A 22,841-nucleotide genomic window follows, 5' to 3' on the forward strand; every position below is an offset into this window, starting at 1 on the left:
TCAATGTAATAAATGAAGAGTTAAGCCCTTTGTTCAGCTTACTGGTAGACATGAAGTTAGAAATGAAGGCATATGATCATTTTTTATGAAAGCCCAACTATGATTGAAAAAAATTGAGATTATACCCATCATGTCCAAAGCTTTTGCCTCGTCACAACTCCATATGGTAGACTAGAGTTCCTCCATGGTTATCGATGCCTTAAGATTGCTAGCATCATAAGTGCTAAGCCTTTTTAACGGCAAGCAATCAAATGCTGGGCAGGGCCAATGGTTGCAATTAAAAAGGTTCTTAAAGAATTCAAAAGTAGCACGACGTACCTCATCAGGTTGAGAGACCCAAGCGCTATTAATTAAGTTTCCCGCTATAAAGTTTCGGCAAGAGCGAACTTTAGCCTTGCACTAGAAAAAGTGAGTGTTTCTATCCCTTTCCTTAAGCCACTAGATACGAGATTTCTAGCGCCAAATAGATTTCCGTTGTCGTGAGGCAGACCATAGTTGCTGCATGGTAATTCTTTAAGCATTGCACTCATCTTTTGCGAGGTCCCTCAAGCTGCAGATAATATCAAACTCCTCAACCTTGCTCTTCAGCACATTAATAGTGCTATCAACATTGCCAAAGAATACTTTGTTCCCATGTTTAAGATGAGTTTTAAGCCTGTTCAACTTGACTTTTAAACAGAAACTCGAAGAGCCATTGACAGCCGTAGAAGACCATTTGAGCAACCATATTCATGAAACCCGGAGCTGAGAGCCAGCAATCAAGCAATCTGAACAGCCTTGTGCCCCAAAGAAAGGTGATATTTAGTAACAAAAGTTTTATATAATACTAGCTGTAAAAAGTATTTGTAACAATTCCTTCACACAATTTGCTCTAAAATGTAGTTTGCAACACTTTTTTTTTGGCTCAGCTTGCAACACTTATTATTACAAAAAATTGCTTTCGCAACAAGATATAAATTTCTGCAAGATTTGTAAAACGCATTTGAGCACAATTTCTTTGTATATTATTGCTGCGAAATATGATTCGCGATTATCAGTTACAACTTTTTAAACTGTAAAAGATAAATTTTGCAATGTTATAAAAGTGACTAAAAATAAAATTTCTTGTAGGGAACTCAAAGAAACTAAAAATTTATCTATTTACAGTGGTAATTGTGATATTGTTTGCATTGTCTTTCTACAATGACAGATTTATATCCTGGACATCATAGATAACGAGTAGTCAAACAACAAATAACCCTCAATTCTATCGTCAAAATCATGAATAAGAGTGAGCAAGATCATGACAGGGGATTACAAAGTACAGAGAAAGAGAGTATAAAAATTCAGCCCGTACTTGAAGAAAAATACATTATCATGTAAGTTTAACTATGCACTTTTCTTTCGCAAGATTCTATATATCCAATGTGAAATTTGTACTGTACTAATGTCCTTTATCAACAGCTACTAATTTCTTATCTCGACTTTTTAGATAGCTTTTGATAAGCAGTTCAGCAACCATTTTAATTATAGCAAACTTGGAAGGATTTTCCTTGAAAATTGTAAGAAGGTTCTAAAGATCCAAGTAAGGTAGCCACTTGACTTCATTATTCCATCAAATATTTATCAAACTAAATCCAAAAATCAATGACAATTATGCAAAAAAAGAAAATGAGAAATTATTTATTTGTCTTTTCTTTTTGTTTTTTACTGTGCATAGAGGTTTTCTTTTTGTTATAGTATCATTATTACTGCAATACTATTGTTGTTAGAAAACAAATTAATGATGCAAGGTATCTGGGTTATTTTTTGATAAAGAAGAATTAAAAGTTAAAAACTTCCATTGATAAAGATAAAGTTGTTACAATGCAACTGCAACCCATCAAAGGAATCGATGAAGAGATCCAATCCAAAAGAAAACAGAGAGAAGTCCTAATTAATCCTGCTCGCTAGTTTTACTCCATTTACCGATAGCCTGCAGCACTGCTTGCTTAACCATCTGAGAATCGATGCCTTCAGCGTTACCTTGATTCTGAAAATCAATAATTCTTGCTTTAGAAAATGCAATTAAAAGGAGTCGGAAAGAAGGGTATACCAAATCAAAATTAAAAGAATCAAAAATTGCATTCAATGCAAAGTACCATTAGCTTCTTGCAGCACGTCCAAGCAAAATGTGAATCCAATGCTAACCACCCATTATTGTGACAGTACATTAATGAAAAAAAAATTTAGAAAAAAAATTGTGTGGTTTAAACCCATGTTGTACAATTTACATGTGAGGTTTCTTCTTTCTTCATCGTCGTCTTCTTTTTTTTTTTTTTAATATATAAAGATCGAACCAAATTAATAAAATGCACAAGTACTAAACCAGATAGTGCTTTTAGTCCAAAAAGCAAAAGGGAAAAGAAAGGAAATGGAGAACCCTACATGACAAGACATATCCGAATCGCATTCGAATGTATAATCAATTATGCCACAAGAAATTCACTTCTCTTGTAGTTGAAACCCCACTTTGGGATTAAAGAGAAAACAATAAACGAATTACCATACTTACTTCTCCTCCAATCGCTTCTAGTTGGAAATTGTCTTCGCAAGAAACCCTAGCATCGAGCACGTCGAGGCCAAGCTCTTCGAAGGTTTCCAATATGGAAACAAGCAAACCGGGGCAGTTTTTTTCCAAAAACACATTAATAAGGAAACCTTTCTCTAGGGTTTCCACAGTAACCTGCTGAAACCAAATAAGAAACTTAAAATCAATAAAGGAAGCGTGTGGGGTTGTTTTGCTTGCTAGTTAGATAGCAAGCAGATGCAGAAAAGGAGAACAAGAGGAACTGTTTAAATCAATAAGCGAAACACGTTTATATATATATGCAATTTTGATTGATATATATATATATATGTATATATTCAGTACCATAGGCAGAGGATTCTGGGAAGTTGAAATTTGTGAAGTTCCAATTTCTTGGTTCAGTTTGTCCACCTTTTCTTTCAACTCCCCTATATATCTTGATGCATCTACAATGATTGAGGTCTTGTTCACCTGCACACAGCATAAGAATCAATAATTAACCAAATAGAAAACGAAATAAAATATCATGATCATCGTCACCCTCTCGCCATCAACAAGGTCTTCACACCTGCTCTTAATCTCACGGACTTAAATATGTAGGGATTTTTTCGATTCAACACATGCTTTTAGGCGTTCTTGTTCTTGATTTAATCTCATGGTTTCATTGTTAAGATAGAATAGAAAAGAACGATAAGAACCAGGAGAGAAAAACTTCGATTATTATGCTTAAAATTAAGAGTTTTAGGGCAATTTACAGCACTGGAGTTGGTAACAGAGCGAAGCTGCCGCAATTTCTGATAAACAGCTGCTTTCTTTTGATCTCTAGAAGACATGACGCTGCCTCTAATCCTTAGCTCAACTTTATATTGTCAAAATCTTTGGCCTTTGCCCTTTTTCTTTTTCACTGCAGGTCTTTGAGGGGTATTTAAAGGAGCAGCATATCCCCCATACCTACATGATGTAGTTGTGTAGTTGTTTGTTTCCTGCATGAGGGCCTCCGTTTCCCCACATGAAATAATTATTCACCATACCCAATTTACGGAACTGACCTTATTAATTTACGAAGACTTTGTTGCTTCAAAATTCAACAGAAGAGAATAAATGAATATTCTAGAAGACACAAAAAGAAAAAAGTGAGGATATAAAAAAAATTACAACCAAATTATTATTTTCACATATGCCTAATCTCAAACTAGTACTTGTCGGGGTCTGGTACATGAATTTAATTTCTTTACTTGTAATCATATTTATGTGGAATTCATGGTTATAAAATATTATTATGGTTTGTCTTTAAAGGAACATTCCAAAGACTAGAATTGAAAATTGTCAATTTCAAAAGTCATATATATGTAAGAAGAAAAATAAAGAGCTTTTCATATTCCAATTTTGTAAATGTTAGAGTTCATGGCAATGGAAGTATTTTCCTTTTTTTCAAAACCATATGAGCTTCCATACGTAGGCAGATTTATATATGTGTATATATGTAGAGTAAATTACACTATTAATTACTTAAATTTGTCAAATAACTATATTTTGGCTACCATTATCCTAAAATTTTTATTTTAGTCACTAACATTACTTCACTTAGACAATCTACTATTACCCTCCGTTAAATTCTTAGGGAATGCCAATTTAACTATTATCTTAGTTTTTTTTTCCTATATGATGTTGACGTTGAAACTAAAATAAAAAATTACATTCATACAAATTAAGAAAAGATAAAATAAAAATATCTTTTAATTTTATGTCAACATCAAGTAAGAGAAAATGCTAACATGGCAATTAAAATGACATTCCCTTACTCGTATGTACAGACAAACGTATGTCACATATACCTATGTGTGTAAAGTTGTTATTTTGTAACAACTTAAATTTAAGTAGGATTAGGGTCCAATATTTGAATTTTTGCCCCCTCTTATACCTCTCTCATATATACAAAAAAAAAATATGTTTGTATTCTAAATCATACAATCCTTTATTCAAGTTCAAGTTCAACAGTATATAAGAATTGACCCATGACATGAGCGGAATTCAAAAAAAATAAATTTAATAACATATATGAATGATGAATTCTTTTGTATAAGATATAAGTTGATCACCACTTAATGGATCAGGTAAGGCACATTAATTGTACGAATGTCTTATTTAATTCGCATTGAATGAACAAAATTAATAAAGACCTACAAGTAAAACGACCTTTACACCATAAACAATACTAGAATTTTATAGGCACAATGCCTCTATATTGTCATGCCATTATCATTTTAACTAATAATCAATTAAGAGTACATACTTAAGGTAAAGTATATAACCTCTGTATTGATTCAAGGGTTACAAGTTCTAGGAGTTTTACACATAATTACATACCTACGTATTTCAAATTTATGCATCAATTTAATTCAATTGTCAAGACTTCAAGCTACAAAGATTTGAAATTGACTGAATGCCGTATGAAATATTATATGTAGAAGATTTTACAATCAAGATTTATAATGTTTGAACTTATTTTGTAATTTTTTAGGATTTTAATGTAGAAATTTTTCACTTAATTTTTGGTGCTTTTAAAATCTAAATCGCCTTTCAAAAAAAAATCTAAATCGTCCAATTAGTGTCCTTTGAGATAATTATATTAGGTATATTTACGGTATTTATTGATCTGGAAGAAAAGAATCTCCTTAGGTGGATCCATGATGTTTTGGTGTGTGGGGATTTTCACTTGGTGGTTTCCCACTATTTTGAAGAGTGAATGGTGTAATGTCGATATGAGTCTTGATCTTGAGTACGATTGTAGATTCAGATCGATACTTATATAATTTTTCATATAAATATGCCTTTTTTAAAAAAAATGTTTACATTCTTCATCTTGTTTCTTTTTTTTTTGTGAATTTAAAAAACTTAGTTATTTTCTGACCTAATTAAAGAAGTTTTATTGTAGATTTAATTATTAATTATATTTAAAGATGCAATGAAGAATAGGGATTTGAATTTCAAAATTCAATAGCTCCCAAGTAACTTGGATTAGCTTGAAGTGGCAAGCGGTAGAGTTTGAGTTGAGATTTTAGGTTTGAATCTAGCACTCTCACTTGTAAAATAAAAAATAAAACCCGTTAACCCTTAGCCACTATATCTCCAATTGTGAATCATATAATCTAATTGTGACGTATAATTTTTTTTTATTTGGAATAAGAGGAGATTCCAACATTGCTTTTTGAATAAGAGATTATGCACTAACCATTAAGTCAAATACTTGAATGTCAATTATATAAAAAATGATAAAAAGATTTAACTGCATAGAAAAGATAAACCCTTATGTATTTAAATTTTCTTTTCAATGCTTGAATATTTGACTTAATAGATTCAAAGAATTCGATTCGAATCTCCTCTTCTACCAAATTAAAAAAAAATCATTTTTAATCAATTTGAAACCTCAAAGTAAAAATCCTAATAACATTTGGTATTTAAAATGGGGCTATAATTTGATAAGTATAACTTCGACTAATTAATATAGCTATTTTCAATTACATGTCTCATCTAGCTCATACATGGTGGAATTTGTTTAAAACAAATTAATGAAACAATATCAACATCGTGTGCTTATTCCAACATTTCTATTTCTCTCCCTCTTGACTAGCCAAACCCTAGTCAAAATAGTAGCTAGCTTGGGGATTGCCATGCATTAGAAAAAAAATTGCATCGGTTTCCCTTACTATTTTGAGTTTCTTTCTTGTTCTATCTAGGTAACTTTATTCTTTGCTTATATCATCGGGTAAAAAAAAAAAACAGAAAGAGAGAGAGTAAATTCCTAAAAAAGATTACATGGATCGATAGTTGTGTAACTCATGATCTAGACATGTAACAGATCTTAAAAGTCTCACACTATGGATAATCCAAATGAATGCATTCCCTTTGAAGAAAAAACTGAATAAAATAATCACTCGAATGCGTCAATGATGTTAAGTAACAACAAGAAAGAATGATAATCTAATTTTCTTGATTGGAAAGGTGACCAGATTTATGTACAGCCATAGAAAGAAACGAGAAGGTGTGGAAGGGGGAGGGGGAGGGGGGCATTTTAGTATATAAAGTGTAGAGGGAGAAATAGGAAGGGGTGGCATATATTTGCATGAGAGAGGGACAAAATCATGACGGCGAGTAAGAAAGAGAGGTAGTAATCGCTCCCGTGAGAAGGATTTGGAGGGATTGACAGCTAAACAACCTTTGACGCTTCCTTCGCTGCTTTCGATGCTCTCTCTCTCTTAATTTCATCCTCTTTCCATATGCCTCCTCCGATCACGAGCAGATTCCTTTCTCTCATCGCGTACGTACAAACGATCCCACAAACCCCACCTTCTTTGCACGTGCCTTTCCTTTCTCTCTCCACATGACATTCTTCTCTTCTTCCCATAAATTTGGTGCATGCTTGATGCTTTAGACTTTGCTATCCTTTTGTCAATGGGATCCTGTGCCTACGCGGTATTCTTTTTCTTAATTAATTACAAATAATAAGCTCCATTGCCCCCACTTAGATTTACTTATCAAATTTAACATTTTATATACATATATCATGAGATTGAGTTTATATACAAGTTAAAAATACCTTCGTAATCCACATCAATTTCCAATATATATAAAGTAACAGTTATATTCAGTATACTTAAAAAATCCATTAGTTGAACTAAATTATAAACTAAGAAATTAAGATTTATACATTTCAGGACCTTCTCTTTGTAAAATATAAGTTGACACAGAATGATGAAAATTTGTGTGTTTTAAGCTTTGTTTTTTATAAAAAAAAAAAAGACTTAAATCAAGTTGGACTTGGGTCTAGAACAAGTCTACTGGGGTCATGAACTCACACTGTGTATGTTATAATCCCAAAAAAAATTTAACACTAAGCTGACTTAAATCTCAGAAGCTAGCTTGCTTTAGTCTATAAGGAGGGTTGCTGTTTTAAGAATTAAGTTCAAATCAGCGGATGGTTTGGATCCTAAAAATCAAACAATGGGCAAGAAACAACCTACTCCTAATAATCAACTCGGACAGTTTAGTGATTTCAAACTATAATAAGTTAATAATACTTCCTTTTCTTGTTTAATTTTTCCTAAGAAATAAATTAATGGTACAAATGGATCCATCTTTTGTCGTGGGATGAATACTGTTTGCCATTCCAAGATAACTTAGTAGGCATGCTCTTCATGTTCAAAACAACTGCGCATGCAAAATGATATTATATATACTACCTATGTGGGCGCAAATCTGGTTCATTGAAACACTGTTTGCTCTTTATTCGTTCATCAATTTATTATATTCAATTAGGGTCATATTCCTTCCATAGTTCTATAAAAGGTTTTCCGTTAAATTAATGGTACTGTATCCTAGAAGATAACATATTAAAGAGCAAAAACTAGAACACCACTGATTACTTTTTCCGCCCTTGTTTTTTCGAGTAGTCGTATCTCTTCCATATATCCATAAAAGTTGTGATTAAAATTTATGGTGCTACATTCTAGACGATAACATATTAAAGTAATATTAGAACATGGCTCGTTATCCAATTTCAGGGCCAATTTTATTGGAGAGGATCGATCACTAATTTAGTTCATTTGCATTGTCAGTAGCTCTCGGTGCTTGCGTTTAGATTTTTTTTTTTTTTTTGTTGTCTGTTGCAGGCTACGCCTTGTTTCATTTTTTGGATTCTATCGGAATCGGCAGACTAGTTGGCTGCTTCACTGGCAGGCAGCTCTTTAATTAATTATAATTTCCATACAACAGGCATTTCTGCTTTCTGTCGGATGAATCCTTCTTATACTGAAGATTATCTATCCTCAAGGAAATACGCGCGTATATACGTGGTTGTTTACCTATATACAACAGGTTATTAATCTCGTAATCCAAACAAAAATTATGTGAAGATTAATCATGCTTTTTTCCAGGTCAGTGATAAGAGAAATAGATCTTTAGAATCATTAATTATCAGAAGCAACTAAAGTGGAAGGGTGAGCAAAGAAATTATGGGAAAAATCAAGAGGAAAGCATGCAGAAATTGTGTTGTACTATATAATTGAAAAAAACTTGGATCACCGGGGTGATAAAACGTGTCTGCATGCTTTTGCACAGTTTGCAGGGAGACAACGCGTAAATGCGATGATCAGATTTTCATATAAAGAGATTTCTTATAGCAAGTGCAATGTCTGCATTCAACACAAACAAAAGCAAAACGTACCCACCAATTCACATGTGTGCCAGTCATCGCAACAAAACAATCCTTCACATACAATACAGAGCCAGCTCCAACCTTGTCTCTTGCCCTATCTACTTGCAATTATATTCACCCTTCATTAGGATTTAGGTGCCTAGGCGCTAGGAATTATTCACCATGATTTTTCTTAATTTGCATTCACCTTTATTCTATATTACCAGACCTACTTGAGTGGATTATTTATTATTTAATTTACTATCACAATCGTGAGACTAACACTTAATCATTATTCTATTGAACATCCACTTTCGAAATTAATCATAATTACAAAGCTGAGTGATACACGCTCTGGGTAATAATCAAACTTCTCTTCCTACTTTTGCAAGCAAGGAAAAATGGGGCCCCATCAAATTGCATTATGCAATGGAATAATGTGAAATAGCCTATATAAAATTTTAGGAATAATAATCAACAACACGAGTTCTTCTTTCTTGACTGATTGTAATGATTATATGCTTACATAGTTGTACTGAATTTTGATTTAACTTGTTGTCTTCCTTGAACAAATTCCAAATTGCTTTCTACGACACTAGATGAAGTGGTTGATAATTGGACAACGCTGGTGTTGGAAACTTTGACAACAGTCTTCAAGCTTTTGTCAGCTGAGGGTGACTTGGTGCTTATCAAGATGATAGAGCTACTATAGTCGAAATCGACAAAAAAACCTATCTAAAATGCTTTATCTTCAGGAAAACCTAACAGCATTGTTTTCAATCCACCTGAAACTGATCAGATTAACATTTAGTAATTAATTCATACATACAAACACCTATAGAAACATTAATTCCGTGAACTGAACGTAAGGTTACAATTCCGGTTTTGTTATCACTCTTCTTAGGATTTGATTGTTTTTCTCATATATTTTGAGGATGTAACCTTTTTATTATTATTTTCTATGTTTTGGTTGACGACATATATTTACAGGAGAATGCTAATTGCAGCTTCAAGAATACACCTGTATATTCCTAAATGAGAACAGTAATGACAATGAGATTGCTGATCTGTAAACCATTTATTTTTATAATATAACCCTGCAGAACATACATAGTGAAGAGCATGGGAATATGGTTTAGTGTCCAATCAGACAATTCGGATATTTATGCAAATAGTGCTAAATTTGGAAAAGTATCTCGTGACAAAAACCATTGTTTTTCTAGACATAGTTTTCTGGCAAATGAGATTCCAATCCATAGTAGAAACAGAGAAGAAACAATTCCATGATGGACATGCATTCAATTCAAAGTAACTATGGAACTAATTATCATATTATTGTATGGAAATATGATGTGGGTGAATCTTCTGAGCTGTGTATAAAAATTTACCGTGAGTGAGGTGTTCTGGGTTGTCATTTGTATTGGGTGCTTCAAGGTGTTCTGTTTTGGACTGTGTAGGAGTGGATGAAGGCAAGAATGACAATCTTGCTTTCTTCTATTCTGCCCAGGATCAGTATGTATTACTGAATTCATAATAAAATCCCATCGATTGAGCAAAAAAAAAAAAGGTCTAAACTCCTAATAATTAATTAAGGAAAACAATTTGATCAGATTTTTCAATTCCGTGTATATATTTACTCAAAATGGAGATGCTAAAACAAGAAATTTACTGATGCAAAGATCAATTAAAAGATGATCACATCCAAAGAGAAATTTGATTGTGAATGAAGACATCATACTACGTACTTAGGATCAGAGTTCTTACATTTTACATATTTTTTGTTAATCAAATAATGCATCTGTTTTCTGAGAAGGGTATATAACGACAGAAGTAGGGTTGGGTAAGAGTTTAGATTTTATTTTCATTTTCAAATGACACAAGAATATGCAGCCACGGCCAAAAGAAAATCATCATGCGTACAAGAAAAACTCCTTTGTTGCTTTAATGCTACAGTGATCAAAAGGGAAACTTGGCCAAATTCACAAGTCCTAGAGTAGAGAAAACTCGACTTTGCAGAATAGTTGTAGCCGTAGGAGTTTAGAATAAGAAAAGTTATTTCCATTAACCTGTAAAGCTGCCTACAGTTCCTATTTATCAACCTGCCAAGACAGCACTCAGATTAGGAGCACTTGTATATACAGACAAGGCAGTCCATGCTTGCAAACAAGCTTCACAATCTCTTGACAGCTATATCTATTTGTCAACATTGAAGTTTACAATGCAAGCATCGGCACTCAAACACCCCAAATAGCCCCTCAGAGCAACATATGTGCACACATATGTAATGCTGTCATCATTGAAGTAGATTGAATTTTTCATATATATAATTAAGCTATATATGGTCAGACAATTGATTCTTTTTAACAAGATCAATCAAATAATGAACTCTGAAAATATATATATCAAAAATAGAAAATGAACCAGTTTAAAAAAAACTAACATGAAAGAAGAAACTTTTCACATAATTTAATTAATTACATAAAGCTCACAGCATTCAGCTATAGGTGCTTTGCTAGCATATCCCAGAGATTTTTTAATGAGTTGAGTTAATAATGCTGCAAAATAAATCAATTCTATTGTTGTCTGTTCACTTTTTACTAGAGGCCAAATATTAAGCTACGATTATCATTCAAGGTAGAGAAAGAGGGCTTTGTCTATAAATGGTTAAGGCTTGTTTGCATGATGGGGTCTCCCTGGAGATTGACAAGTGATGTTGTAAGTCACAGAGGGTCCAGGGGCAGACAAAGCCACGCCTCTCAATTGTGACGTGAGAGAGTTGTGACATTAAGGTTCACGGGCAATGTTCTAGCTTGGAAACACAAAATTTTTTCTTTCAAAAGCATTTTTGTGAGGAGAGAAAGAAGATCTGATAGGAAAAAAACAGCATGCAAATATATAAATGATAAATAGTGTACAAATTAGTGTCCATGTCCCATCTCCTCACATGTGGGATCCTCTAGCAAAATCCACAGCCACAGGGTAAAACAAACACAAAGCTAAAGGATAGCAAACGTGGATGAAGAATCCTCCCTTTATCAAGGATATATCGTCCGTAGGGACACTAGCCCACTAGACAGTAAAGATTATTTCTTTGAACTGGATGTTTAATCCCCCACAAAATAGGAGAAACAAAAGACCTTTCTTCCGGAGCTACAGGATAAAGTTGATAAGTACTCTTCAATTAATGATTCTGCGTTGCAGCACCTTTGCAGACTTTTATTATCATGCAATATTTCTTGGAACGATAAGTGTACCAAATTCTAACACATGCATGACCCGCAACAAGCTCTTCCGAGTCTTTCTTTCTCTTTTCATGTTAGGGTTAATTACACATTTGCCTCCAACTATGATCAAATGTTTGATTTGATACCTAAAATTTAAATATTCACAATTAGTTACTTAGTGTCACTTCCATTAAATAACTTGTATTTGAGAATAATTCCGTTAGTCAAATAGATGATATGGAAAAAAGAATCAATAAGAATACACCACATGTCTATCTCCTGTTAGCCTTTTTTACCATATCACCATCTAACTAACAAAGTTAGCAGGGTTCACAATCTTCTTCATGGAATGAAAGTTAGAGTAATTAATTGTGAATTTATTTTTTTTAAGTTTCCAATAAAAAGTTATACTATAATTCCAATACTAAATTTCTTAGCATACAAGTCCAAGAACCTAATCGCTCTATGTAAAATGATGTCGTCATCAATTTTTTTTATCTAGGTGTAATTGATTACCTACTTAAATATATTTTTTAATGACATCTTAAGTTTGTCTTGAGCTCATTTAAAAAAATTGGTTCCGATCTACAAAACAGTTTTAGGATTCAAGAATACGGTAACATGCGGAGAATGTATTAGCACCCCATGACATCCATTCAAATAACGATACTAATTAATTAACAATGTGTTATCCTCTTTAACCTTAATTAATAGTCCTTGATTTATTATATTTTATCATTTTTTATTTAATTTTTTATTTTTTATTTTGTTACCTATCATTTAAATATTGAAAAATTTTCAAAAGACTTTCCACTACTTTGGTGGGACTTAGAAAAATTTCGTCACCTCAACAGCATTCAAGTAAACATGCTTATTTTCTCAAAGAGACTTTATCATCAAGCTTATTTGTCGAGAATTAAACTTTACTATTTTTTTATTATTTTAATTTCTTTTTATTATATATTTTGTTTGTACTAGTTGTCAATTTTAATACAAAATAGAAATTATATTAAAAAATTTTCAAAATTCCTTCAATGCTTTGATAGAATTTAGGAATTTTTTATCACCTAAGGAACTCCTCAAGAAACTCATCTCTATAATTTTCAAGAAACTCCCATCATTGGAAAATTTCATTTATGAGCCAGATTAATGTTAATAATGCACATGACGCACTCATGGAATGAATAATGGAATTTTTTTTTATTAAATAGTTGATAAAAATCTTATATTAAAAAATTCTTCTAAACACTCCCATGCTTTGGTAGAATCTAGGACCTAGAGAATTCCTCTAACAAATTGTCTCTACAATTTTCTCAAAAAGATCTCATCATCGAAGATTTTTATCTGTTCGCTAAAATAATTATCTTGAATGAATGCAATCATAACGAGGAATGAATGCTAATGATGCAAAATGAATAGAAGATTTATTTGTTGGTAATGTTATTCCCAAGTATTTTATTTTTTTAATTATGTTTCTTATTTAAAAAAAAAACACAATTCCTTTATTCACTCCATTATTTTTCACTACAATTATGTTCATTTTGTTATTTAATATTTAATTATTCTTTTTTATATTAATTAAAAAAAAATTTATTTTTATTTTTAATTAATAATAATTATTTAACAATTATTTGAGTTAATTGACTATAGAAATGGAATTTTAAGACTCTCTCAACTCTTTGATGGGATCCTAATTAATTCCTCACCCTATGAAATTATTTTGCAGTTATGTCTCTAAATTTTCCAAAAATTTCATCATAGGGATTAATTCAAATTAATTTTTATTCTTTAATTAGATAATTTACACACCAAACATACAATAAAACATTAAATAAATATAAAATAAATTTAAAAAAATAAATTGACCAATTTCATTTTTCACAAGTTTCTTTAATAGTTAAATTTTATCTTTATATGCGTAACCCTTGCGATACCTCTATTGTTGCCAATTAACAAATTAAAACCGTTGCAGCGTTATCACAATACAACTGTATGGGTCTAATAATACAATCAACCACCAACAATTTTTTAATGAGATTTCTCAACTGAAAAGCTTGTGTAGTTGCTTTATAGCATATTAAAAATTCTGCTTGCATAGTAGATGAGGTCATAGGTTTTGCTTTATACTTTTTTAAGATATTGCATTACTTGCCAACATAAAAAAAATGTATCATAATGTGAACTTGCTATCGTTTGAATAGTTGACAAAGTCAAAATCTCCATATTAACCAACACCTTAAGGTCTTCAACCTTTTGATAAACTAGCATATAATCTTTAATTCTCTTCAACTATCTCAACACCTTCTTTGCAACTGCCTGTATTGATCTCTATTGAGATTAAATAAACATTTTCCCCAAAGACCATTGCATAAGCAATGTTAAACTTCATGCACACTTGAGTACACTTCAAGCTCCCTATTATACTAGCATATGACATCGCTTTTATAGATTCCCTTTCAATATCATTTTCAGACATTATGCCAAATTTAAATTATCACTTTTAACAACTAACACATCTCCACCTTTACAATAAGCATAGGAGGAGTATGAGGCTGCTAATTTTGGGATTTTGTAGCTTGTTGTGTACTTTTAGGCTATGAAATTTTGAAGAATTTGGGCTGCTGGTGGAAGGGGTAAAATCTTGTGGGGAAAACTGATGCAGAAAACAGTGCAATAATGTGGGAAAAATGGTGTTGCAATTTAGGAAGAAGGAAAAGGCTAGTTGGGAATAAGGAAGAAGGAAAAGTCTAGCTACTGTGGTAGTCCAACTCATGGTACTCTAGCTTCTGTCCTTTTTCTTCTTTTTTATGTTTTTTTTTATTTCCTCATTGGACCTCATGGACCCTAAAAAATTACGGGGCATAGGCTCAAAGAAAAAATGAAAATTCAATTGAGTCCCAAAGCCCAAATCTGAGATTGACCTTTAGTGATATGGCCCAAAGTTTTAAGGTCCAAAGATAAGGATATGTGGGCAAAAATGAGTACAATTGGGCTCAAACAAGTTAAAGGATGTGATCTAAAAAAACTAAAATTAATTAGATTTAAAAACAAATTAGCCAAGTTCAAAAAAAAATTTAAAAATATAATATAAATTCACTCGAACAAAATGGAGTGTCTATAGCGCTAAAGTAGGATGACAAAGAATTCTTTGATTTCAATGCCATACTGCTGAGCATGCAGTCATTACATTGAAGACCATACTAGATAATTAGTAGCCCAAATTTTGTGCTCTCTAGAGTTGCTAGTACACCAAGGAATATAGACTCATCTAATACTCTTCTCGCAAGGAGCAATTTCTTGCTGGCTTTGATTGAAATTGTGATATTTTTCTATACTCTTTCTTTTGTTTCTGCTTAAGTTTTGGCAGCTGGGTTTATATTGTAGTCTTGCAGTAGGTTTAATTTTCTGGTTCTTCGCACCTTTAAGAAATATTGTCCAATTGCTTGTCTCCACCAAAGGATTTCTCCATGTTGCCACAGAAATTGAATCAGATAAGAGTACTCTTGCTCATCATATTCATCTAGCCTAGAGCTTTGCATTTTTGAATTTGCTCCTCTTGGTTATTCTTATCAGCCTCCATCTATTCAGTTGTCACTTCAAGGCTTATCTAAATTTACTTAAACATTGTAAAAATGAGTGGACCAAAGATGCATCTTGTTAGTTTCTTATTAGTTATTATTTGATAAGCTTTTTCACACACATTGTTTAGAATTTAGGATGGTCATGTATTTGAATTGACATATTGTACATTGATGTTTTAGATCCATGTCCGTTTATAGGTATTTCATTTGATGGTTTTCTGCACTCCCTTTGCCTCCCTTGGGCCTTATCTTATAAAATAGAATTGATTTTCAGCTTAAGGTCCAAGTAACTGGTAATGACTTTATCAATGCCCTCGACAATCCGAATCTGATAGTACAATTCAATCACATTGTTAAAACGGCAATCAGTAGTAAAATAGTCAACTTCTATTTGTTCTGCAATCATGGTGTCCTTCGTTTGTTTCCCATCCCATTACTTTCAGGTAGCTTTTCTTTATCATTTTGCATTATTCCTATTTCTCTCAAATATTGCCTTCAATTAGATTTTCTTGATGAGATATGAAAAAGTAAATTTTCAAGCATGTATGTCAACAGGAAGAACTTTTCACAAGACTCTTTAGTCACTACTGCCCAAATGAATAAACGTGATGGTGATCATAATAATGCTGTGAGGAGATGAGTGGAAATCACAGATTATCATCAAAATGTTACCTGACAAGTGATGTATTCATTTGAATGGAACTTTCTTACATCAATACCTTTGTTTCTGGCCCCACATTCAGAATTTATGCAGCCATGTGATAAATGCTTGCTTCATGTTGCATTCACCCCCCCTTGAGGTCTTACAATGAGAAATTGAAGTAATTGGCAGAAAGAAAGAGATTTACCCACTGAAGAACCTGAGACAAATCCGTGTTGATTGTCTTGGTTGAGCGTAACATTTTGTTTCATACATGCTAAAGAGAATGACAGTAACTTTTGGTCTGTGATATATCAACCATCAAGTACTCAGCTCAACATTGCAATAAGTATTATAGCTGTCATATTCATAGCTTTAACTTCAAGTAGATGAAGGTAAAAATGTTTCTAAAGATTGTCTCGTAAGCATTTACCTGAACTACAAATATAAGATCACTTGTATAAAGCAGAGGTGCATCACTTCACTTGCTTAAAATTCTTGCATTTCTGCTGAAATGAGTAAAGCAGAGGTACATCAACAGTGTTTCCTATCCTTTAACCATTTTTTTTATTGCCTTATTTTCCTGGTGCAACAGTGGATTATTAGCTGCCTAAATTCATGAATGAAGATAAATCTCTTTTTTTTTTATTATTCATAAAGATATTTATCTCAATTGCTGCAACCTTGATCATCTTAATAATGAATTCATTTTTTTCACTATCCTTTTTTTCTTATATCGTTTATGATATGTAATGCCCTTTATCTCTTGTGTAAAATTTGTTTTGAAGCCCTCTTTCTGCTTGCTTGGAATTTTAAAGGTAGGAAGTTATCATTTGCTTAGAATGAATGCAATGTTGTTCAGCTCGTTCTTGCCATGTGCTAGAGAGTCAAGTCATGAAAACTTAACACACCAGTATGGAAACTGATATGATAGAAAATTTGACCCTTTGTGATACATAATAGTGTGTCTAAATTTGGTGTTTTCTTTTCCACTGGGTAATGTCAGAGTATGGTAGGTTAGTGATGCCTGCTCTCATCTTCTCTGTCTTTGTATTAATAACTGCAGTCAGACAGTGAATAAAAGAGTATCTAATGCTAGGTTTGGGATTTACTCATCTTAAAAGTTGCTTTACAGCAATATAACTCCAGCTGTTACTGATAAGTATTTAAAATATTTTGGGTGTAATTGCATAACTCTGTCTGTAAACAAAATGCCAAATTTGTGTTTTCTTGTCTCTGTTAATAGAAAAGAATTACACTGTGCTTTGGAATTGTCAATGAGAATTTTTGAAAAATCACATGCTATCAAGTATTATTTTCAGTACCTGATAAGTTCTTTCTTCTTTTTTGAATCAAATAGTAGGCAAGCCCTCCCAGAACCAGTACGATAATTAAACCATCCACCACTCCCACGACAATTAAGACCCATTTTTTCACACTAGGTTTGCTATGACTGTCATGGATTCCTTTTGGAACCTTAACCATATAACTCAACCCCGTCCCTCTTTCGACCTGTTTAATGCCTACAACCAGCCTGTAAAGAAAGCATTCTTGGGAGTTTTCTGCCCCGTCTTCGGAGGAATGTAATGCAGCAACACATTTACAGTCATCTAAGCACAAATTTGCACATGCTGTCTTGCTAACATTAACCCTTCTGGGAGCATCTCTGAGTACACTACTGACACCATTCAATTCAACCATCTCTACCTGAGCTCCCCCACAGAACTTTCTTGGAGTTCCCTCATTGCAATCAGAGCTCATGCCATTTTGCTTTGTTAGAAGCCGTATGCATGAACAAGCATTGGAGAATGTACATATGCCATAAGGTTTACATGCTAGAGGAAGGTCACAGGTGGAGTTGAGGGCTTGAAATGAGGCTTCAAACTTTTCGGTGTTAGGTGAGTAAAAATAGAGTCCTAAATTCCCTGTCTTATTTCCCAGTGCTAAAAACCTCAGGGGCTGAATTCTCCATGATGCAATCTGCGCGATTTTTTTATGTTTATCATTGAATAACTCTAACCCTTTAGAACCCAATTCAACAAATGTGATATTTCTGTTCTTGGAAGGCTTAAATTCCCAGTAAGAGTACTTCAACTTACCTGAATTCAGGTAGAGAGCAATCTTGTTGTGTAGGATTTCGAAAGTGTAGTATGAAGTTGAGTTTCTGGGAAATGAACTCAACCGAGTAGCTACCTCTAGTCTCTGTCCCCGGAGCATTACATCCGTTGGAAAATTGAAACTCTGCCATTTTATCTGGTTCAAAACATCGACAAGGACTAGATTACCTGTCCTCAGGATTTGTAATCTCTGCATCAGGAGGAGAAATACAAATATCACTTAATTTGACTATGCAAAGCAAAGTCATCAGGAGTAGTTGCTTCACAATGATTCTAGCTAGCACTAGTACTTTTACCTCCACACCTTGTCCAGAAGTCCCGGTTCGCCATCCCACTCTCTCTTTCGGACCCTTCAGCTGTAAATCTCCATCTTCAGTAAGCTCAAGCACGCATACATCAGAGGTGTAAAACTGCGAGTAATGGCCAGAATTCCATACCTTCACATCTCCTAGAAAAACTTCCAAGGAGCATGAATATTTCCCCTTGATAGCTTCAGCACTCAATGCCACTCTAAAATTTGGTTCCAGCTGGTTAGCGTCCATCAGGAAAGCTCTCCCAATGAATCCAGCACTGTACTCCGATGGGACTGCAAGGCTTATCCTATGGCCAACATGAATGGCCGAATCACAGCTTCCATAATTGACCAATAGAATGAGAATACTACACAGATAGAGCTTCATGACTGAAACTGGATTGCAACCTCTCAAAAATCTTTCACTTGTGGGACTGATGGTTTTTATATCTGCTGCTCAACTGCTAAATAGATTCTTCTCCTCTTTCCTGGCAGGATCGAAGCAAGGAAAGAAAGAGAAAGAAAAGGTTGGCATGAGCGTGAGAACTTTTGCAAGTTCCACCCCACTTCCAAAAAGAGGCAGAGCTTTTCATTTTTGCGCTGTTATTTGTGACACAAATGGTTGTGGGGTTATTGATGCCATTAAGGTAGGAAGGATTGTTAATTACTCAGTTTTGTCTACTCATTGCTAATTAAAGCAATACCAAACGAGTAAAGCAACAGAAGGTTGTTGTGCACAGGCTGTCCCATGTGAAGCAATGAAGGTATTTTATTAGCAGCAAACTATATGTAATTAAAGCTTTTCAGGTGGCAACCAGCAAATTTTGGTCAATCCATTATCAACTCTCTCTAGTCAAATTCTTTGAATTGTTTTTTCCTTTGTTAACTACTAATAAACCTGCTCCTCCACTTGGAAGACAAAATCTTGCCTAGCCAATTAAATTACAAATATTTCCAGAAAAAAAATTTATATAAAATGGAAGAATTTTACAAAAATTTGCTTCTGAATTTTTCTAATCAGTATCTTAATATATTAAAAATCATCGAATTTATTATCAATTGTTGTGTTTAATACAAAAATATTAACAAATTCTCCTAAAACACATATTAACAAAACTTTTTTGTTTGTTATATCACTTTAGCCAAAATAATAATTGTGTAAAAACTAAAACAGTAGAGCAGCGTTTGGGGGTGCAATGAGTGCAAGTCTCAAGTGAAAAACAGGATTTTGGAAGTGGGTCCTGCTTGATCTAATGAGTTTGGGTCAATTGAGTGAGTGAGTGAGTGAGTGCTGCTGCATTTTATTCGCTTTTGAGTGGGCAGGCGCTCCCTCGTTTTCCAGTGATATCATGGAATTCGGGAGGGTGCCCGCCACGTGTAGCACTGCAATGTCGCCACTTGGCAAGGGCTTTATGCTGACCCTGTTATCACGCTTGGATGACGTGTTCCACTTTTCTTGTCAGCGTTCAGCAAATCAATTCTGCTACGATGAGGTTGGAGCTGTAACTGGATTCGGTCCGTATTTGGTACTTGGAGAACCCAAAAATGAAAACAGGCTGAAGCAAAAGATAGAAATTCTTTCTGGGCCCAATCATACTACCAACTTGTAGCCTAATGTGGGTTTCCAGAAACTGGGCTTAAAACGGTCCAACTCCGAAGCCTGGAATGTGGAAAGTCAAATCTTCTTTGCCACCAAGTAAACTCTTCGAAATCGGCGGAAATTTATACCCTCGCTGTTAAATCGAATCATTGCCCCCATCCCCTCCCCCTGGACTCCTCGGTGAGCTCAACCACCTTTAACGGCGCGTTTAAGTTAGCGCCGCGGCCTTACCTTTATAAAAATGCTCTCTGTGCGCCGAATGGTTCAAACTGAACTTTGTCCTTTATCAACCGTCGCCAGTGTTTCCCGCCAAATTGCTTTTACATTTTGTTCGTTAAAGATGATGAATCCAGCCAAGGAAACTATTTCCAGCCGTGCTGGGTGTTCCTCAGTAAGTCCTCTAAGCTTCAGAGTAGTATTTAAAGTATAGAAAATTTTGGGCAAATTTTAGTTGTAAAAGATTACTACTTTCGTTACACTCTACTAGCAGTTTTATTCTGTCAATTTTTCCTTTTTCTTTTTTTTTTGTTTTACTGAATTAGGAACCTGTTAGAAATTTCTTGCAATCAAATAAATATAATTATTACATATACCCTTGCTACCACGTTAGCTACAGGAGAGAAAAATATTTGAATAATATATAGTTACTTTGATCTTATTTTTGATAATTGTAATTCAAGGGATTTACGTTGTAATTCTTATTATGAAGGCTGAACCCTTGCGGCTCTACTATGTTGATTAATGTGAGTGAAATAATTGCAAATGTTGGATTCGTTTTTATAAAAACAGATAACTGCTGACAAGCCGTTTGGCAATGAATCTTCTGGTGTTAAACAAGGGCGTAGCAGTCAATTGTCGCAACAAATGTTAGGTGGAGGAGCAGTGGAATTTTCTGGGGCATTAAGTTTAAATGATAAGCAATTTCAATCTGGGGATGAAAATGAATTTCCCCCACTCACTTTGAAAGGTAGGAACTCTAATAATAGGAGAACTAGGAGTGATTCAGGATTTGAGCCAAGGCACAAGGCTGTTGATTCATCTGAACACAAGGGAATTGCGAACTCTCTGAGCCTTCAGGATAAATGTTCTTTGCCTAGTCATTTTGGGAAGAAGGTTGTAAACATTTATGTCCCAAAATCTGTGTCTGGTGAAAGCAAATCCAAGGATGTAGTAGGTACCAAGAATACTGATTTCTCTGAGGGTTTGCCTAAGGTTGAAAGATTCGATATCTGCTTGCCTACAAGAAGAGCTTTTGGCATACAAAAAGTACTGAGGCCTGGAATGGTTTTGTTGAAACGTTATATCTCCCTCTGTGAACAGGTAAGTGCTTGATGCAGTTAGCTTTAATGCAAACTATGGTCTCATTTTGCATTCTATCTTTTTAGTTTTCACTAATACTTGGAAATGAGTTGGTAATTTAGGAGTATGCGTTTCTGTTCTATAGAAAGTTTTCATTTTATTGTGACATTTGGCAGGACTTTGAATAAACCTTTAATTTTCAGATCAACATTGTCAAGACTTGTCAAACACTTGGTGTAGGGCCTGGGGGATTTTATAGGCCTGGCTACAAAGATGGAGCAAAACTTCGTCTACACATGATGTGTCTTGGTCTGAACTGGGATCCCCAGACAAGAAAATATGATAAGCGACATCCAATTGATGACTGTGAACCACCCAATATTCCATGTGAATTTTGTCTGCTGGTTACAAGAGCAATCCAAGATGCACATTGCCTGATCAAGAAAAATTATATAGTAGGCAATGTAGAAGATGTACTACCTTCAATGTCTCCAGACATATGCATCATAAACTTCTATACAACAAATGGGCGACTTGGGCTCCATCAGGTCTGATCTTGTATCAAAACATTTATATTTCTGTGTGCTTAAGCATTTCTTAATTTCAAGAACAAACTCTTATCTGGTAGATCTTTTCTCTGTTGATCTGTTATAGAATTTCTGAAATCTATATGAAAGTTTTTGGATATTTTCTGGATGGATAACCTTTGAACGTCAAAGTTTTAGAAAATTTTGCACTCATTGCTAGCTTTACGGTGCAGGATCGAGATGAAAGCAGAGAAAGTCTCCATAAAGGATTACCTGTAGTCTCTTTCTCTATTGGTAATTCAGCTGAATTCCTTTATGGCGATCAGAGAGACGAGGACAAGGCAGAGAAAGTGGTATTGGATTCAGGAGATGTATTAATATTTGGTGGTGAGTCTCGAATGGTGTTTCATGGTGTGCCATCCATCATTCCAAACACGGCACCTCAGGCTCTTTTGGCAGAAACTGGGCTTCGTCGTGGTCGACTCAATCTTACCTTCAGACAACTTTGAAAATCTTGAACTGTAAACACAACCGCTGCATTAGCTTGGATACAGGTATATAGAAATTTATTATTGTTATTATTATTACTACTCAATAGAATAGGGGAAATCTGTATTTTGAGCATCATTATGATGGCTTTTGGTTATTAATGTGTAATAAGGAAGCAATGTTCATATATAGAAAGGCAAATTGTTTGCTTCTCTTGTTCTGCGCTGTTTCTACCTGCGGCATTCCTGCTTGCTTATGGAAGCGCTTTGCTTCATATAGCAGCATGTGCCACGGTTGTAAAATAACAAGATCATTTCTTTGATTGACGCAA

General features: G+C 33.9%; 3 protein-coding genes across 5 annotated transcripts; 1 reads left to right on the plus strand and 2 right to left on the minus strand.

Moving 5' to 3' along the window:
- Positions 1,797–3,469, minus strand: LOC18602264 (transcription factor SCREAM2). 2 transcript variants are annotated; one of them, XM_018119283.1, is made up of 4 exons: positions 3,304–3,468; positions 2,894–3,019; positions 2,534–2,707; positions 1,797–2,011 (listed from the first exon to the last, which is right to left on the minus strand). In XM_018119283.1, the coding sequence occupies exons 1-4, from the start codon at positions 3,379–3,381 to the stop codon at positions 1,916–1,918; spliced, it is 474 nt and encodes a 157-aa protein (XP_017974772.1). In that variant the 5' UTR covers positions 3,382–3,468; the 3' UTR covers positions 1,797–1,915. The 2 variants fall into 2 exon arrangements, with proteins under 2 accessions (XP_017974772.1, XP_017974773.1); XM_018119284.1 differs by having other exon boundaries at positions 1,807–2,011; positions 2,534–2,704; positions 3,304–3,469.
- Positions 17,390–19,425, minus strand: LOC18602265 (PAN domain-containing protein At5g03700). Of its 2 annotated transcripts, XM_007033530.2 has the most exons (3): positions 18,741–19,425; positions 18,600–18,659; positions 17,390–18,493 (listed from the first exon to the last, which is right to left on the minus strand). In XM_007033530.2, the coding sequence occupies exons 1-3, from the start codon at positions 18,981–18,983 to the stop codon at positions 17,492–17,494; spliced, it is 1,305 nt and encodes a 434-aa protein (XP_007033592.1). In that variant the 5' UTR covers positions 18,984–19,425; the 3' UTR covers positions 17,390–17,491. The 2 variants fall into 2 exon arrangements, with proteins under 2 accessions (XP_007033592.1, XP_017974283.1); XM_018118794.1 differs by having other exon boundaries at positions 18,600–19,425.
- On the plus strand, positions 20,308–22,841 carry LOC18602266. Its single transcript, XM_007033532.2, has 4 exons — positions 20,308–20,586; positions 20,985–21,515; positions 21,698–22,042; positions 22,255–22,841. The coding sequence occupies exons 1-4, from the start codon at positions 20,437–20,439 to the stop codon at positions 22,528–22,530; spliced, it is 1,302 nt and encodes a 433-aa protein (XP_007033594.2). The 5' UTR covers positions 20,308–20,436; the 3' UTR covers positions 22,531–22,841.

The sequence above is a fragment of the Theobroma cacao genome, chromosome 4, assembly GCF_000208745.1.
Source record: "Theobroma cacao cultivar B97-61/B2 chromosome 4, Criollo_cocoa_genome_V2, whole genome shotgun sequence".
Taxonomy (NCBI): Eukaryota; Viridiplantae; Streptophyta; class Magnoliopsida; order Malvales; family Malvaceae; genus Theobroma; species Theobroma cacao.

Excerpts from the sequence above, each read along its gene's own strand:
- LOC18602264 (XM_018119283.1), bottom strand. The coding sequence starts at position 3,381 with ATGTCTTCTAGAGATCAAAAGAAAGCAGCTGTTTATCAGAAATTGCGG. Across the intron at positions 3,020-3,303 it reads CTGTTACCAACTCCAGTGCT|GTGAACAAGACCTCAATCAT; the intron begins GTAAATTGCCCT and ends TGCTGTGTGCAG. Across the intron at positions 2,012-2,533 it reads TAGAAGCGATTGGAGGAGAA|AATCAAGGTAACGCTGAAGG; the intron begins GTAAGTATGGTA and ends ATTGATTTTCAG.
- LOC18602265 (XM_018118794.1), bottom strand. The coding sequence starts at position 18,983 with ATGAAGCTCTATCTGTGTAGTATTCTCATTCTATTGGTCAATTATGGA. Across the intron at positions 18,494-18,599 it reads CTTCTGGACAAGGTGTGGAG|AGATTACAAATCCTGAGGAC; the intron begins GTAAAAGTACTA and ends CTCCTGATGCAG.
- LOC18602266 (XM_007033532.2), top strand. The coding sequence starts at position 20,437 with ATGCTCTCTGTGCGCCGAATGGTTCAAACTGAACTTTGTCCTTTATCA. Across the intron at positions 21,516-21,697 it reads ATATCTCCCTCTGTGAACAG|ATCAACATTGTCAAGACTTG; the intron begins GTAAGTGCTTGA and ends TTTAATTTTCAG. Across the intron at positions 22,043-22,254 it reads GGCGACTTGGGCTCCATCAG|GATCGAGATGAAAGCAGAGA; the intron begins GTCTGATCTTGT and ends TTTACGGTGCAG.